The 17,128-nt window shown below is 58.8% G+C and overlaps 1 protein-coding gene across 9 annotated transcripts in view; it reads right to left on the reverse strand.

Moving 5' to 3' along the window:
* Window positions 1–334: 334 nt before the first annotated feature.
* The window catches only part of TPCN2 (two pore segment channel 2), a 33,462-nt gene continuing 16,668 nt past the window's right edge, over window positions 335–17,128 (reverse strand). For 3 of the 9 annotated variants that reach the window (XM_032282538.1, XM_032282537.1, XM_032282541.1), the window contains exons 9-25: window positions 16,187–16,252; window positions 15,610–15,674; window positions 14,970–15,067; window positions 14,539–14,620; window positions 14,250–14,336; window positions 9,349–9,468; window positions 9,158–9,217; window positions 8,933–9,061; window positions 8,116–8,165; window positions 6,538–6,637; window positions 4,688–4,759; window positions 3,457–3,533; window positions 2,997–3,078; window positions 2,825–2,907; window positions 2,179–2,260; window positions 1,655–1,749; window positions 335–972 (exon numbers count right to left, since the gene is read on the reverse strand). In XM_032282538.1, the coding sequence (XP_032138429.1) occupies window positions 894–972; window positions 1,655–1,749; window positions 2,179–2,260; window positions 2,825–2,907; window positions 2,997–3,078; window positions 3,457–3,533; window positions 4,688–4,759; window positions 6,538–6,637; window positions 8,116–8,165; window positions 8,933–9,061; window positions 9,158–9,217; window positions 9,349–9,468; window positions 14,250–14,336; window positions 14,539–14,620; window positions 14,970–15,067; window positions 15,610–15,674; window positions 16,187–16,252 (1,427 nt within the window). In that variant the 3' untranslated portion in view covers window positions 335–893. Of the gene's footprint in view, window positions 973–1,654; window positions 1,750–2,178; window positions 2,261–2,824; window positions 2,908–2,996; window positions 3,079–3,456; window positions 3,534–4,687; window positions 4,760–5,828; window positions 5,965–6,537; window positions 6,638–8,115; window positions 8,166–8,932; window positions 9,062–9,157; window positions 9,218–9,348; window positions 9,469–14,249; window positions 14,337–14,538; window positions 14,621–14,969; window positions 15,068–15,609; window positions 15,675–16,186; window positions 16,253–17,128 lie in introns of those variants that run through there. The other 6 variants (XM_032282539.1, XM_032282540.1, XR_004270241.1 and 3 more) reach the window with 6 other exon arrangements.

Here is a 17,128-nt window from a genome sequence, read left to right on the forward strand (position 1 = left end):
GAGAACTCTAATACCAGCTGTGTGAGTTGGCACCTGAAGTGAGAAACCATTGGTCAATCTGGACCTAGTGTGCATCAGGTGACAATGTGGCTTTCCACACACTGCTCACTTTCCCCACCTCCCCCCCAGGCCCCCTGCCACACACCCTAAGAACACAGAAAGTAAGGCCACCATTGGTATACATGCCTTTGAGCAAGACAGAAAAGGTGCCCCTCACTGCAGGTAGACGGCCCATGCCAGGATACGCCTCACAGCCACGTGCCCTTGTGCAGTGCACAACCCAACCAACTTAACACAACAACCGTACTCCAGAGAAGCAGGAATTGTGCTGAAGTAAGAATGACAATCCCATTCTTTGCAAGACTTATTGATGAAAATTATTGGCCATCAGGCCCCTAAAGAAACACACACCCAGTCTCACTCGTACAAGCCATAAAATAACAAAACACAGTCAAGGTTCTCTCCATGGCAAACCACCAGCACCCCCGCCTGGCTGCCCTGGAACTCCACCGGTTAACTTGTGCACCCCTGGGCAGGCCTCTGGGCCCTGAGGGCCGCTGGCAGCGAAGGCAACACGGGAGCTGCAGGGCACGGGGAGGCCGCTGCTTCTTGCCCGTCTGAAAGGTCCCTGTGGAGTCTGCGAGGGAATTCTCACTAACGCAGCTCTAAACGCAGGCGAAGTGCGGCACCTTCCTGAAGCACCAGCAGCCGTTCTGAAGACGGTTGTCAGCCCGCGCGCAAAGGACGTGGTTCCTCCTCCCCAGCTTGGTTGGCCGTCAAAGGAAAGGTCTCTTCTAGCTTGGCCGGCCATGCACGGCCGCCTCTTCACGATGGGCGCCTGCGTAGGCCAGCCTCTCTCTCCTGCCACCCAGGCTGGGACGGCAGCCCAGACGTCACCTGCACAGTCGCAGGTGCGGGTGGTGGCTCAGCCTCTCTGTCAGCTCATCCTCCTTGGGCTCCTCCAGAACATCCCTGTGGAATTGAGGAGATGCACAACAGGGGCCTCTAAAGCGGGGAGACCCTGACACACTCAGAAGAACAAGGGAGCAGCGCTTAGCAACACAAGCAGAGTCAGTGTCACAGGGACGCGGGACTCCAGTCAGCCTCAGGATGGATGCAGCCACTAGAAATGTCTACCCGGCATTCTGAAAAGCCCAGGGCCCGCATCTTCCCGCTGGCTGGCAGGACCAGGGGCTTGGCCGCAGCAACTCAGCAGCCCCTCGTGGCAGGCACAGAGGCCCCACAGCAGGGTCGCCTCTGGGCGGTCACTTTTCAGGACTAGCAGAGGAACCATCTCAAAGCTGCCAGAAGAGACTGGTGTGGTTTCCTCGGGTCCCCTGTTTACATCCAACAGGATCCAATGGACCCTGAAGACGGTTCCTTAAATATGCCCGATCCAAGAGCAGCAGAGCAGGACAAAGGCCATGACCCCAGTGCCAGGAGAAGGGAGTCCCCGAGCCAGCTCCGAACTTCTCCCCTGTGGCACAGGACCAAAGCCAGATAACTGGACGGAGGGGGAAGATGGGGCGGAGGGGGAGGACGGCAAGGTAAGGGAGGAGGGCCATCAGGGCCTGCCACCACCTTGTCCCTCCACCCCCAGCTCTTGGCTTCACACCCCAGGGGCCACACAGAAGTGCCTTCCCCACCCACACACCTGAACATGAGCTCCACAGTCATCTGGTAGGTGGCCTCCGGGGTCCCAGCAAGGGGCTGCAGGTGGCTGTGGGGGTCCCACTTATGAAGGAAGTTCTGGTAAGCAGGAGGCAGTGGTCAGTGAGTGTAGGCCCCGAGTGAAAGCAGCCTGGCCCCATCCCCGGCCCTCCAGGGTCAGCCTGGCACCCACCAAGGGGGCTGAGCCATCCACCCTGGACACCCAGGTGCAGGCCCCACGAAGCTACTGGCTCCTACTGCTGCCGGTGACCAAGTCCCTCCTTCAGGCTCGCCTGGGGGCCTGAGCATCCCCACAGCCCAGACGTTAGGAGCGTCCCCCAAGGCACCAGCAGCCAGGGCAGGCAGCACTAAGCCTCATGGGAAGGCCCGGCCTCGCTCAGGACCCGCCTAACCTAGCACAACTCTCCCACCAGTCCCAGGCAGGCCCAGCCGGCGGCCTCAGACCCATCAAGAGCGCATTAGAAACAAACCGCCACGGAGAACAGCCTGGGTGGGGATTTCCGATACCTCCAGAATCAGGGCCAGAAACAGGTTGACCCAGATGACCGATGACACCAGCCACCACAACACAAAATAGATCTTGGACCACCTGCGGAGGACAGAGGCCCACCCGTGAACCACGGTGATCAGAGCGAGACCACCCAACAGAAACACCGCCGCTGTATGGTGGGGACAGCTCTCAGGCATTCAGCCACGCACGCCAGGATGCAGACGACACCAATATTTCCATCTCAGAAATGACCCAGCCGAGGCCTAGAAACGTGCAGCAGGCTGCCACGGGAGCTGGGCCAGCAGGAGGCGGCACTGGGAGTAAAAGCCGGGACCAGGTGCTGGGGCCATCTGAGCTCTTCAACCTCACAGATACCTCAACTATCTCCTTCGCTCAGCCTCCCCGCAGCTCCCCCAGCCCCAAGGAATTCCTCAGAAGCCCCAGACACAACAACGACCTCCAGAAAGTGTAAACCCAGAGTCAGCAGCCACCATGCTGAGAGTCACGATGTGGCCACGCACGGGGCCGAGGCAAGGCCAGCCAGGACGCCACGCTGGCGGACCCTGTCCCAGCCCCGCTCAGGGCATCCGTGCAGCGTGCCAGGGGGCGAGAACCCACAGGCTGCACGGAGAAACACGCCGCCGTCGGGGAGACGGGACTCACGGGCCCGAGTAGCGCCGGAAGGCATCCAGGAGCACCTGCCAGTTGTTCACCACCATCAAGTTCCACAGAGTGACCAGGGCAGCCTGCGGGGCAGAAACCGCCGGTCCAGGAGGGCCCAGAGGTGGGGAGGGGAGGAGCAGGGGAGCAGGGGTGGGCAGGGCACAGCGCTCACCGCAAAGTCATCGAAGTTGTTGGCCCAGTACTCCAGCTGCTCGAAGCTCCCACAGGGCGCAGAGCCATTGGCAGGGGCCAGGCTGGGGGACACAGCACAGCTGAGTCAGGACAGGGCTCCAGGTTCTGAGGCCCAGACCTTCCACCCCTCCTCTGCTGGCGTGCTCAGCCTGGCCTGAGGTCCAGACTGGGATGCAGGGGGTAGGGGGGCGGGGAGAGTGCTGCTCTGAGCAGGCCAGGAGAAATGTGTTCAGCAGGGACTCCAGGCAAAGGCTTCTGGGAGAGGCACGGAATGGAGGTGGAAATCGGGGGTCAGGGAAAAGAGGGTGGAGGGAGGAGATGAAGGACCTAGGAGAACGCCCTCCTCTCCTGAGACACGGAGCCCACCAAGGCCACCACAAAGGCCTCCCCCAACCCCGGCACCCGAGACACTCCCCGTGGCACCTCAGACCCCAACTCACCTGCTGTTCCCAGGAGGAGCCACAATCACGCCTCGAAACAAGTTGATCCCAATGATGGCGAATATGTAGTAGACCACCTGCGGGGCCAGGGGTCCAGGACTGGTCAGCCCCCACCCTCACACAGAACCACAAAGCCAGGCTGATGCCTGTGAGGCCGGGTTCCTCTGCCCAGGGCTGGGGTTCCAGCCTGGCTGCCACTTCAAAACACGTGCAACTGGCCTTCCCCCGGGCTGGCAGCTCCACAGAGGCAGTGGGGCTCAGACAGGGGTGGTCACGGAGCTCCTACGGGAACCAGGGCCCTGCCCCTAAGTATCCTGGCTGCCACAGTTAGGGGGCAGGCTGCCCGCCCACCCCAGGCCTGTCCCTAACATGCATCAGCAGAGAGTGGAGGAATACATGCCCTGGACTAACCTGGTCCCCTTTCTGGGCCTCAGTTTCCTCTGCTGTGCAAGTTAGGGACTGCGCAGACAGTGCCTGAGGCAAGATTCTCATCCCGGCGTCTATTTCCAGAGCCTCGAGGGACACCTGGGGTCCAGCCCAGAGGACCCCGCGGTCCCCGGGGACGCCTTCCCACCCGGTGGTCCCTAACTCAAGGTGGTCAGAATAAAAGGGCAAAACTGCCTCAAGTGCAGCTGGGCTTCCTGTCACTCCACACGGAGCGGCTCTGGGCCTGCCTGGTCACAGGCCCCTCTCCTGCCTGAGCCCAGCCACCAAGCAGAGCAGACTGGCTCCACCGCAGGGGGGGCCCAGGTGTCCACAGCTCTCGCTCAGCAAACATGGCTGCAAGTCCCTGAAATCCCTCTAAGAAAGGAGCCTCGACTACGTCCTCACCTAGGGCTTGTGTGGGCTGCGGGGTCCCTGGAGGCAAACTCCTGTGCCTCTTGCATTTCTGTCATTCATTTCTCAACGAGGCCACAACCCAAAAAACACGAGAGACTCAAGTTCCCCAACAGTCTCTGGTGTGGGAGGAAAGTGTGCTGAGGCAGGGCCACCAGCCACACCACCCCGAGCTCCCTGCTCTGCAAAGAAGGGGAGGACTCTGGCTTCTTCCCCCAGCCCTGTACTACCCTGGCCTCAGGAACCTGGTGCTGTCGGAACCCAGGAACCTTCCTGCAGACAGAGCAGTGAGCGGCCCAGCACTGCCTCCGCCAGCCTGCCAGCCTCCCAGCCTCCCAGCCTCCCAGCCTCACACTCCCGTGCACGCCCGCCACCAGTAGCAGCCGGGACTCACCACCAAGATCCCGCCAAACGCACGCATGTTCTGCACCAGGCCCAGGACGGTGCTGGCCACCACGGCCATCGGCTGAGGACAAGAAGAGAGCACAGCCCTTACACGTCCTGGCCCCACGGAGGGGACACCATCCCAGCCCACCACCCTGATCAACAGAAAGGCAAGACGGGCAGGCCAATGACCACCAACCCACGCACACACCTGGACCCACAGCCACGCGCACACGGCTCTACACACCACATAGCCTGACGGGCCCCCACGTCCACCCTTACGCACCCCACACCCCAGCACCGGCATCGTCCCCCACGCCTGCCCACATGCTGGCATCACCCACCCGCACGCACTCACTCATGCGCTCCCCGTCCCAGCACCTCCACCCCAGTCTATTCAAGCACTGACTTCCCGCCCTCTGGGAAGCCCTTCTCTGCCTGCCCACCAGTGCGGCTGGGTCAGCTACTCTGCGGCCTGGAGGCGCCAAAGACATGCAAAGCTGGAGGTGCAGAACCACCCACAGGAGATGAGTCTGAGAAGGGACCTCAGACCCAGCAGAGCCCCAGCTCCAAAGGGCCACTCCTCCCAGTCACAGTGCAGCCCCAGCAACCCCTCCAAAGTAAAAATACAGCTGAACGCCACAGTGGACACCAGTAAGCATGTACGTGTGCACACGTGTGTCATGAGCATGTATACACTCACGTGAGAAGTCCTACAAAACTGTGACTTCAATCAAAATCACATTATTCCAGGGCCTGCTGTGCAACACTTCCCTTAAAGTCAGTTCCTGAAAACCCGCTGGTGACACTGACACCTTACTGCATATGTGTGCACACACGATCATGCGTCTCATACAGGCATGAGCTCACATGTATATTTGTATGCAATGATCTGTGTGTGGTTATGCTGGATACAGGTGTGTTAATGTATGTGTGTGTGTGTGTGTGTGTGTGCATCATGGCGTGTGTATTGCATGCAAATGTGGCTGTATACGTGTGACTGATCACACGTGCCTGTGAGGGCTTGTGTATGTATATGCAAGGTCACATATGTGGCTACGTGTGAGATCACATGTGCATGGCTATATTGTGTATACGTGTGATTGTGTGTGCCTGTATGGTTGTGTGTAATGATGTGTGAATATGTGTACGTGTGTGTATGTAGGCCCCAGCACAGCAGCCCCCCAGGAAGGATCAGGACTCCTGAGCTGCCTTCAAGTGGGACATAATTCCAGGTGGGACAGGTACACAGCTCAGAGGAAGGATGAACAGGGACAGAGGAGGGACCTGGACACCCAGAAGAGGGGTGTTAGGACATGGAGGCAGGAGCAGTGAGATCCAGAACCCGCCACCCCGCCTGCCTGCCCCTTCAAGGTGCCCACTGCTCCTAACAGGTGCATTAAGAGAAACCAGAGCTCAGAGACGGTCACGAGCCACCTGTGCCCACAGGAGGGAATCCTGGAAACAAGCTCCCTGGCCAGGGGTACTCTGCCCCTCATTACTAGCACCCTGGGAGTCACGGCAAAGGCCCTTCTGGGAACCTCAGTGACCTGGGGGAGCGCTGGGATGCCCAAGGTTCCAAGAGCATGCAGCTGCTCCCGCCGCCGGCCAAAGCATCACCCGCCACACCCTCACCCGCTTTGCTGTCCCCACCCGGAGACGCACAGCTGGCTCTCCCGCTTCTGATGACCCTACCCCGGCATCACAAGAACATGGCAGAGGCGAGGGTGCAGCCCGGGGGCCCGGGGCGACAGGCACAGTCCTCAGGCCCTCCCTGCCCCAGGCTCACCCATCCTGGCGCAACACAGCAGCGTGAGCCAGGAGGGCAAGTGAGTGCGGGGTGGGGGTGGCCGCACGCACCTTCACATTGGGGATGATACGCAGGAAACGGAACACGATGAGCATGTTCAGCATGCGGGTCATGTCCCACAGCGACAGCAGGCCCAGCATCTCCGGCCTCCTGGGGACAGATAAGGGAGGGAGGCGGGTTGGGAGGGGCCCAGGAGCCCCACAGGGAGGGAACAAGGAGATGCGTGGTGGGCTTCTGGACGGATGGAGGCACAGAGAGGGCAACAGGGCACGCCGGGAGCCAACACCGAGCAGAAAAGCCTCTGCAGGGCGGCGAGAGGGCAGAGCCAGGGCCACTCACTGCTCGGCTTCCACCTGCAGCCCTGGGCGACCCCCATCGCCCCACCTTCCCACCCAGCCCTCAAAGGTAGGCCGGCAGCCCTCCTTCTACACAGACCCTCCGTCCACACGGGAGGCCACTGAGGTTCCAGACGCTGAGACCTGCTCCAGCTCAGGCCCTGGCAGAACTGCGTGAGCCCATGTCTCCTGCCCGCCTCCCTGTGCCGGCCGCATCCCCCACCTCCTGCCCCATCACCCATCTCCTGTCCCATGACCCTGACCCCCACCCCATCCCTGAACCACACCCCACTTGGTCTTTCTGTGCTTTCATTTCTGTTGAAACTTAAACCCATTCTCATTCAGATTGTGAGCCCCCAAGGTAAAGACTCAGACCAAAGTGCAGCCCGCATGCTCAGTGTGCATCAAAGACGAGGCGACCCCAGCCCCATGACACAGCACGGTGGCACTACCCACCTTCCTAAGTCCTGGGGGGCTTCCTGGGGAGGTGACGGAACAGCAAGGCTCTTGCTGGTCACCGTCCCCACCCCCAACAAGCGATTCCCAGCTGCTCCCCAGGCAGTGGGATAGATGACAGAGCACAGAGACCCAAGGAGCCAGGCCTGACCACGGGGCCGAGACTGGCATGTGTGCCTGTTGGGCCCTGTGCCCACCCCTCCTATCTCATGACGGGCACCCAGGAGCCATGCTCCCAGGGCAGAGCAGCCTGGCTGATGGCCCTGCTGTGCCATGAGGCTTTCAGGGTCCACACCCAGTTAGTCTCTTCGTGGACAGAACCCTGGGCAGTGGGGAATCAGTACACAGCATCAGAGTTCACTGAGCCCCGGGCGCTGGCTCCACTATTTTAAGGGGCTAAAGTGATGTCCAGAGTCGGAGGTGATGACTCAAGGTCACGCTGCAAACTGGGAGCTCTTCCAAGGACCTTCCCACCAACAGAAGGGCCCAGTCCAACCCCAGTGATCATAGTTCCCCTGAGACCTGAGCCAGGGCATCTCTGCTTCCAGCCCCCAGCACGTGCACTGGGAGGGGGAGCCCACTGCTACCCTGGAAGGCGCCTCCAAGGGGGAACGGCGGCTTCTGGAGAGAGGCCCCCAGAGCAACGCCAGGGCCCTGCCCCGACACAGCCTCTACCGCAGGATCGGCCCACCCGTTCCACCATCACAGCGTCTGCCCTAGCGTCAGAGCAGACCCAGCGGGCAGGCCGCACCCCCAGACGCCGTGGAGACCCTCCCAGGGACACTAGGTGGGGGTGCTGTTTGCTGTAGCCGCCCTCAGTTCTGTCCAGTCACATACCAGCCTGGGTGCGGCAATCGGTACACGGCCAGAGTTGAGATCTCCAAAACCTTTAATTACAAAAGAAAAGAAGGCTTCGCTACAGCAACGCTAATCTGGGAGGCCCTGAAAGGAATTACAAAGCTCATCTCTAGCACATTCTCCCCAAAAGGGGCTTTTGGGGAGAAATCGGAGCTTGGTCCTTGACCCCATGAGTTGGTTCCAGATGTCGGGACTTCCTTCAGCTGGAAAGACACCCTGGCCTCAGGAATCAGGGGACTGCACGAACTGGGGTGGTGGGGACGGCAGAGAAGATGCTGAGTCAAGGACAGACCACAGGGCCGTTCTCAAATTTCTCTTTGCCCGTGTGCCCAAGGGCCTGCCAGCTACAGCAAATGTCACTCTGATGTGGCAAATGTCACCCTGATGTGGCAAATGTCACCCTGATGTGGCAAATGTCACTCTGATGTGGCAAATGTCACCCTGATGTGGCTGCTTATGACACACACGCTGAACGCGACATCCCCACTCCCACAGGATCTGGGGAAGAAGTGTAAGCGTTTTCCGAGAACACCCTAGGTGCCTGAGAGCCCCCCGGCCCCTCACTCCACCCATGCTTACACTCGGATGCAGTGGAAACCCAGCCTCCCAGAACCCCCACCAGCTGCCTGCTGAGCAACTCGGCCAGCAGGGAAACCAGCCCTCATCACTGAGAGCAGGAGCCCACCTTCCCACAGCCTCTGGTCCTCAGGGGAGACCTGAGATGGGCCCACACAGTGCCCAGGTGGCATTCACCCACCCGCCCAGGAGGGGCCAGCCTCAGATGCACCCACTTTACCAGGAGGACTACGGTAAGGAGCCCGTCAAACACGTTGCTGGGGTAGGACAGGTACCCTCGCAGGCCCAGGGCAAAGACCTTGAGCAGCAGCTCGAGCAGGTAGTACACGATGAAGACGCAGTTGAGAATCTGAAAGGGCAGGAGAGGCGCCCAGCATGGGGCCCCGGGGCTGCCAGCCCTGCCCAGCCTCCCCCTGGCCCTGACAGGGAGCAGCTCAGAGCTTACCCCCAGGACGAAGTCATCACGCTCAGCAGGCAGCACGTCTGCGTCCAACACCAGGAACACCTGTGAGGCCAGAGGAGAGGGCTCGCCACAGGCCCAGCACAGCGCCGGGCGAGGCAGGAGGGGCAGGCTCGTGCACAAGGCAGGCAGGAACAGCCTCCTCCATGCCAGCTCTGGGGCAAATCCGCACTCACGCAAATGGACACCAGGTTTGCCAGGGCGATGAGGTTCCCCAGGTAGTCGAAGTAGTAGTGGCCAAAGAGGAACTGGGCGCTCTGCAGAAATGGGGACCGGTACGCGGGCCTCGGCGGGTGCTGGGTGGAGAACACACTCACTCAGAAGCACAGTCCAGCAGCCGCGGCTGTCACAACCCAAAAATGCCCATGCCCTCTCATTCTGGGACTTGACTTTTTCCTACCTCATCCCCGTGCTATCTATCCAGCCACAGGAAATAACCCGACACAGAAATCGCTCTAGACACAAAGGTGTTCATCTCAGGTGTCTTTGCAACAGCAAGAGAGAAACAGAAGTAACTGAAGCATCCACTGAGAGCGTAAGTAAACCACGCTGTGGTATCAGAGTCACCTGAAATGTATGCAAAGTGTCGCCCTGATTAAAAAAAAAAAAAAAAAAAACTGCGTGAAAAACACATGTAAGTGATGTGCTCATAGCTGCAGAAACGGCACAGAACCAACTCCTAGACTGTGGCTGGCAGCAGCAGAAGGCAGTGGGGGTCATGGGGGCAGACGGGCAGCCACTGCGACCGTCAGGACCCTTGTGAGACCCAGCACTGTCCGTGCTCAGCAGCCTCCTTGAAACACATCCACGTGTGCACGAGGTTAGTAATGGGGACTGCCTACACGTTCCTCAGCAAGGGCACCCGCGCCACCGTCCCACGCAGGAGCCACTGGCCACCAGTGGCCAGTTCGCGAACATTTCAACGCAATAAAATTCAGCACTCGGTTCGTCAGCGGCAACATCCATGTGTCAAGTGCTCCACGGCTACAAGTGACAAGTGGCTACTGCTCACCCCCACAAAAGTCCCTATGACAATGGAGGGCAAGGAGACACGGCTGAGCGAACAGGCAGGCTGCGGACTGAAAACTGTGACGCTTCATGTAAACGTCAGAGAAGAACAGAGTGAGTGTTTCCGCAAGTACCTATACATGCCTGAAATGACACAGGGAAAAGACCAGAAGGAAAACCCCAAAATATCCAGTTGAATAGAGAGGCTATTTTGGAGTGAGATCCAAATGGGCAGTGCGCGCAGCGGACGCCCTTCCTCTCAACTCCTGGGCGCCCCCTTGATACGCGCTCGGCCACAACAGGCAGAGCCCCCTTCAGCGTCTCATCCACAGCGAGCAGGGCTGAGGCTGTCTCAGCGGGGGGGTTGGAGGGACGCAGCAGGACAGCAAGGCTCCCCTGCGGTTTCTGGATGCCACATAAGGGATCGGGGTGTGGTGTGAAGCACATGTGGAGATGCTCTGTCCTGGACGCACAGTCTCCAGGCCACCTACGGCCGTGGCCTGACCTCCCCAAAATTTCCCAGCTTCCCCGGGTCCTCAATGCAGAAACCAGCGCCCAAGGCCACCTGCCCGCCTTGCTACCCAATTCCCTCAGCAGGCCCATGCCACTGCCTGCTCAGAGCCTGGGCCTACTGCACCCGGGAGGGTGGCCTCCTGCCTGCCCAGTGACCACAGACCAACCGCAGACCAGGGACACCAGTGAACGTCTCTGCGTTCCTGTGTCTAAACCACACCTTCTCTCAAGAGGTCTGAACCCCGGCTCTGGGAGGGCCCCCTTCCAGGTTCATCCTTCCTCACATGCCTCCCTGAGCCCAAGGACACCACAGTTTCCTTACATCTTCCAGTTACTCTTTCATCATAGTTGACACTTCCGCATGCTACAGTTTCTATGGAAACCAGACTGACGCCTTGGCCCAGAGAGACTTAATATTATCTATTACGTTTAAATGTTGCAAAGAGAGGCATTCATACGCTACCTGTGTAACTGAGGAATAACAGACATGACGGAAGTGGCTGTCTCTGGGTAGAAAGACAGTGAGGGAGGTTTTCCACTTTTCCCTGCTGTCTATAATGAACGACTACTCATTTTAACCCCAAAGCCTCTCAGGGGAAGAGGAGACCTCTTTCAGCAGCAGCCAGGGCACCTCCTCTGAAGCTCACCAGCATGCGCCCCCCTACCCCCGGCCACAGCCAGGCTGATGCCCAGGCAGTGACCCCACACGGGAGGGCTCTCACAAAGGCTGGCGCTCCCATGACGTCAGCCTGCCCAGAAAGCACCTCTTTGTACTTCCAAAACCACAGGCTGCCCCAAACCTCAGCAACCCCAGAAGCATCTATCTGCCTCCCAAACCTGAAGTTCAGCCAGCCCTTCACATCAGCGGGCTCTGCATCCAGAGACTGAACCAACTGCAGATCAAAAATACTCAAGGGAGGCCAGGCGTAGTGGCTCACGCCTATAATCCAAGCACTTTGGAGGCCAAGGCAGGTGGATCACCTGAGATTGGGAGTTCAAGAGCAGCCTAACCAACATGGTGAAACCCCGTCTTTTAAAAAAAAAAAAAAAAAAATACTCACGGAAAGAGGCATCTGTGTGGAGCATGTCCAAGCTTTCCTTACCATTATTCCCCAAACTTCCACAGCATTCCTAGGTACTAAGTACTATAATCAGTCTAGAAATGATTTAAAGTATACAGGAGGATGTGTGTAGGTTATATGCAAACACTATGTCATCTTGCATAAAGGACTTAACCATCCATGGATTTTGTGTGCACGTGGACTCCTGAACCAACCCCCTGCAGATACCGAGGGACGACGGCCTCCCCTCTGCAGTCAGCACTTTGGGGAAAGAAGGTATAGAAAACCAGATTAAGGATATCACAGCTCCCAAAACCTGCGGAACCCAAACTCCTATCTCAAAGCCCAGTGCTTATTGCCCTGGGAAGAAACAGCAACGCCAGGACCTCCAGGGAGACGGCCAGGCTGGGAATCGGGCCAGGCCTGCGCGTTGGGCCTTCCCACTTCTGTGTGCACACGAGCCCGCTCTACTGGGTCACGAGCAAAGCAATCCACCCACCCTTCCTCTGCAGCCTCACAGGAGAGAAACTCCTCTCCAGCTCTCACTAAATCCTGACGCTGGAAAGGGGTGGGAAAGCCAGCTCTAGACAACTGCACCCTCCAGACTCAACTGCACCCTCCAGAATGGCAGAAACTGCCCAGAGAGAGCCCAGAGGGCCCAGAGGACACCAGGAGCAAACCCTGAAGAACAAAAATCACCTTTCCAGAACCTTCAGGATGACTGGCTTTTCCCAGCCTGCATCCACCTGCCTCTGGAAGGGGCTGGATCACAGCAAACCCAGCCAACCACAGCCGCTAAGAGTTGCTTCCTGAGCCCCAAACACCCCTGGCCCGAGGACAAGAGCCATTATCTAGAATGATGCTTTTTTTTTTTTTCCCAAGTCAGAGTCTCGCACTGTCCTCCGGGCTGGAGTGCAATGGCATGATCTTGGCTCACTGCAACCTCTGCCTTCTGGGCTCAAGCGACTCTCCTGCCTCAGCCTCCTGAGTAGCTAGGATTATAGGCACCTGCCAAGACACTCGGCTAATTTTTTGTATTTTTATTAGAAATGGGGTTTCACTATGTTGGTCAGGCTAGTCTTGAACTCCTGCCCTCGTGATCCACCTGCCTCAGCCTCCCAAAGTGCTGGGATTACAGGTGTGAGCCACAGTGCCCGACCAGAATGGTGCTTCTTAATTTCCTGTCATCTGAGAACCATCTCCACAGTCTCTGCAAAATCTGCACCTGGTAAGGTTAATTTCCTATCTTCAAGTCAGCCTTAAGTTGACACTGCACTGCCCAGCCTTGTCCCAAGCAGACGTTTGATGGCGTGAATGTTCAAAGCGCCACCTGCTGATCCTCACCACATTCATCTTCCCTCCCCCAAGGGGTTGTGGGCACCCCACGGAGAAATGCAGCCCTAAAGGGGATGCCCAAAAGGGTGATGGGAATGAGCACATGCCCCTCAGGCTCAGGCTGGGGCAGGGCCTGACTCCAGAGGTCTAGGAAGACCTTAGGAAAACGTTATTTGGAAGACCACCTCTGATAGGGGCCTGCAGTCACAGAGGCTGACGAGTCCTGCAGCAGGTGACAGTTGCTATGGGCTGAATTTTGTCTCCCTCAAAATTCATATCTTAAACCTCTAACCCCCAGTAGCTCAGAATGTGACCCTATTTGGAGACGGGGCCTTTTAAAAGGTAATTTAGTTAAAACGAGGCCATGAGAATGGGCCCTAATCCAATCTGAACATGGTCCTCATAAGAAGAGGAGCTGAGGACGCACAGAGGGATGACCACGTGAGGACACAGGGAGAAGGCCTCAGGAAGAACCTGCCTGCGACACTTTGACCTCGGACAGATGGCCAGGACCTGAGGGGACAAATGTCTGCTGCTTCAGCCCCACCCCTGCCCCAGTCTGTGGTACCATCCAGCAGCCTGAGGAAACAAGAAAAGTGATAGAACTAGAAGGTGGCCGCGGCCCCATCCAAGTTTCAGGGTCTAGCTCAGTCCTCTGAGGCCGAGTGGCTGGAACGGCAGCCCCATGCAGCCCCCACACTGCCTGTGAGCACCTGGGCTGTTTCCCAATGTCTTCGCCCACCTGGCCCAAGCCTTCTAGACACAGAACTTAGCCAAATGATGAGGCCCACCTGGTAACTTTGTAACCCTGTGTCAAGGCTAAAAGACAAAGGCTTTGGAGAGGACCAATGTGCAGACCTCCTGAGGAAGGACAGACAGGAAAGGGATCTGTCATGGAAACAGAGAAAACCGTTCGGAAGATTCCTCTGTGTCAGGCTGGGCTCAGGACAGTTCCTGGGGTCTGGTGAATTTCATAGAAATCTCCCCAGTCGCCAGGAGCCAAAGAGATCTCCATTCCCAGTTCCCATCCTAGGAGCCGGGATCCCTGGGCAGGTGAATTCCAGCACTGATCATTAGAAGAGTTCCCTCCTGCGTGATCAAGGGCAGTGGAAACTGGAAAGCCCCCACTCCCCTCCCTGGGCAGCTGCGGCCCTGGTTACCTCTTTAACCACACTCCTGTCAAGCTCGTTGAACAGTTTCTGAAACTCGTCAGCCGAGAGCGGGACACTGCCGTAGGAGCGCACCTGCTGCAGAGGGAGGAGCACAAGTCAGCTGGGCGCACAGGAAGGGGAGCACCCTCAGCCTCAGCCTCAGCCCCACCCCGATGGGCTGTGAACCCTGCAGGTGACCTGAAGCCACACTCCTAGTCCTGAAAAGGGGCTCCTAGCCCCAATGACCTCCCGAGAGCAGCCCAGAGGTGGCTGGGGCCAGGGGACAGGGGGCGGGTACCTCCATCATGGCCTCTTTGTGGGAGCTGTCCAGCTGGACCTCCTGAAGCACCTGCAGCAAGTTCTGGGGCTTCACGCCAGCTCTGCAGGGAAACCACAGCCCAGTGAGCACAGCCAGCTCAGCCCCCAGGAATCCGGGCCTGGGTCCTCCGGCCCTGGCGTCTGGCCTGAGCTTTGCCACGGACCCACTCTGCACCTCTGGGCCACAAGAGCCACAAAGGGGGACAAGGAGGAGGCCAGGCCACTCAGCCCTTCACCAGCCCAGGGGCCGTGGGGGGACATGAAGACAAAGGCACAGACTCAGGGCAAGGATGCCAGGAACCACGGAGCGCCAGGAGCAAGGTGGTTTCTGTGAGTCGGGTGCCAACCAGCAGAGGCAGGCACAGGCCAAGCACAAGAAGCCCAGAATAAACACCTGGCCCTGGCACTCACTGAGGGAAGGCTCCTTCCTCCCCCGCCATGGAGGACAGGACTTCAAAGGCAGCCCGGGTCCCCAGCCGTCTCCGAAACAGTGAGGTCTGGAGAGATTTCTGTAAAGAGGAAGGCTGTGAATGGCAGGATCAGCCCTCCCCCAGCTCAGAACCCTGATCCATCCCTCCCCTGGGGACCAGGGAGAGGGGGAGTCGGGGCAGCCTTGGAAGGGGCACAGTCCCCCACAGCCTGAGGCAAACCCTCGCCCCAAGGGCATGAGAGCACTTGCCACAGACTTCCGGGACAGGCCGAACAGGGCAGTGCCCGACAGGTGCGCTGTGCAGCAGACTGGGCCGTGTTTCTCCTCTGTGTGCTGGGGGAGCCCCCAGCTCCCCGTCAAGAGGGTTTAGGGTCTGCTGTCCTGGGAGTTGCCATCTCTGGCAGCTTCCCCTGGCAGGGACTAAGACACTGGGTGGTGGGATCAACAACACCCAAGTATCCCCAGCTGACCCACTGGAGGCGGCAGCCCTGCCCTCCCATCCCACCAGGACCCATGCCAGCAAAGGTCCCCGGCGAGGGGTCACCAGCTGTCCAGCTCAAGCCACACCCTGCCTGGCCTCCGGGAGCTCCAGGCACAGCCAGCATGGGGGCGCTCACTCACCATCAGGTAGCCACGGAACTGACTGTAGATGATGGCCGTCAGCAGGTTCATCAGAAACAGGCTTCCTTCAAGAGGAGACAGCCACAGTCAGAGGGGCCACCAGCGCTGCAGCAAAACCAACACGAGGCCAGCCCGGCACAGGACAGCACAGCGCCGGGGGTGTCCCCTAGCAAATGGAACGTGGCCGGGCCAGCGCAGTCACGGGTAGGACCACGAGGTCAGTGGCGGTAACAGAACAGAGTGTGGAGTGGGGCTCCCTGGGATGAAGCTGTGGGGTGGGGGCTCCCTGGGGTGGAGCTCTGGGGTGGGGGCTCCCTGGGGTGAAGCTATGGGGTGGGGGCTCCCTGGGTAGAGCTCTGGGGTGGGGGCTCCCTGAGGGTGAAGCTGTGGGGTGGGGGCTCCCTGGGTAGAGCTCTGGGGTGGGGCTCCCTGGGCTGTGAGGTGGGGTCTCCCTTGGGTGATCTCTAGAATGAAACACACTGATGTGAAGTTTCTGGTCATGGAGGGGGCAGGGTATACCAGTCCCTGAGCTCTCAGGATCCTGTCACAGGATGCTGGCCATGCTACCTGCACTCACCTATCACGGTAAAGACTATGAAGAAGATGGCATAGGCCCGGTTCTTGGAATACGCAGGAACCATCACTAAAAAAAAAAAAAAAAGAAATCACAGAACTAAAACCTTGCTGACAACCTCAGCCTGATCCACTCGCATCCTGACCCTATACAATGATTTCACGATAGAAAGGTCTCTCCACTGCCGAGCATGGCGGCTCACGCCTGTAACCGGAAAGGCTGAGGTGGGCAGATCATTGGAGGTCAGGAGTTCAAGACCAGCCTGGCCAACATGGTGAAACCCCATCTCTACTAAAAATACAAAAATTAGCCAGGCGTGGTAGCTCATGCCTACAGTTCCAGCTACTCAGGAGGCTGGGGAAGAAGAAAAAGAAAGAAATAATTAAAAAGAAAAAAAAAAAAGGAAGTCTCCTGGGACGGCTGAGATGCCTTCCTGTCCAAATTCAATCTCTCGCCTCAACTCTGCTCGCACACCCTCCAGGACGGGGAACTCCCTACCTATCAAGGACATCCGTCTGCACACAGGGCTGAAAGCCTCCCTGTAGCCCTCCCCACAGACAGTCCTGCTCCCCCTGTGGTCACCTGCTAGAACTCAGAGGACAAAAGGGACAGCACTCAGGGTCGGGCTGCACAACTCCACTGAGTGTGGACACTCCCAGGCTGCCCTCCAGAGAAGGTCTCCGGGGCTATGAGCTCCAAATGAAAGGCACCAGCCAGGGTGACCAGGCCACAGCCAAGCCCAGGACCATGGCCTCCATCGTGGCAGCGGAGGCCCCATCAGCACCACACAGGGTGAGCATCATGGCCAGTAAGACCCTGGGCCTCACATGCTGCTGCCCAGTGGCTCCCACAGTGGACCTCGGCAGCAACAGGCGCATGGGGCTGTGGATCTCCAGTAGGAGGGCACCGGGGGACCCCACTGACCACTGACCTCCAGCGGGAGGG

This window comes from Sapajus apella, unplaced genomic scaffold, assembly GCF_009761245.1.
Source record: "Sapajus apella isolate SASKATOON/1434 unplaced genomic scaffold, GSC_monkey_1.0 scaffold14, whole genome shotgun sequence".
Lineage (NCBI taxonomy): Eukaryota > Metazoa > Chordata > Mammalia > Primates > Cebidae > Sapajus > Sapajus apella.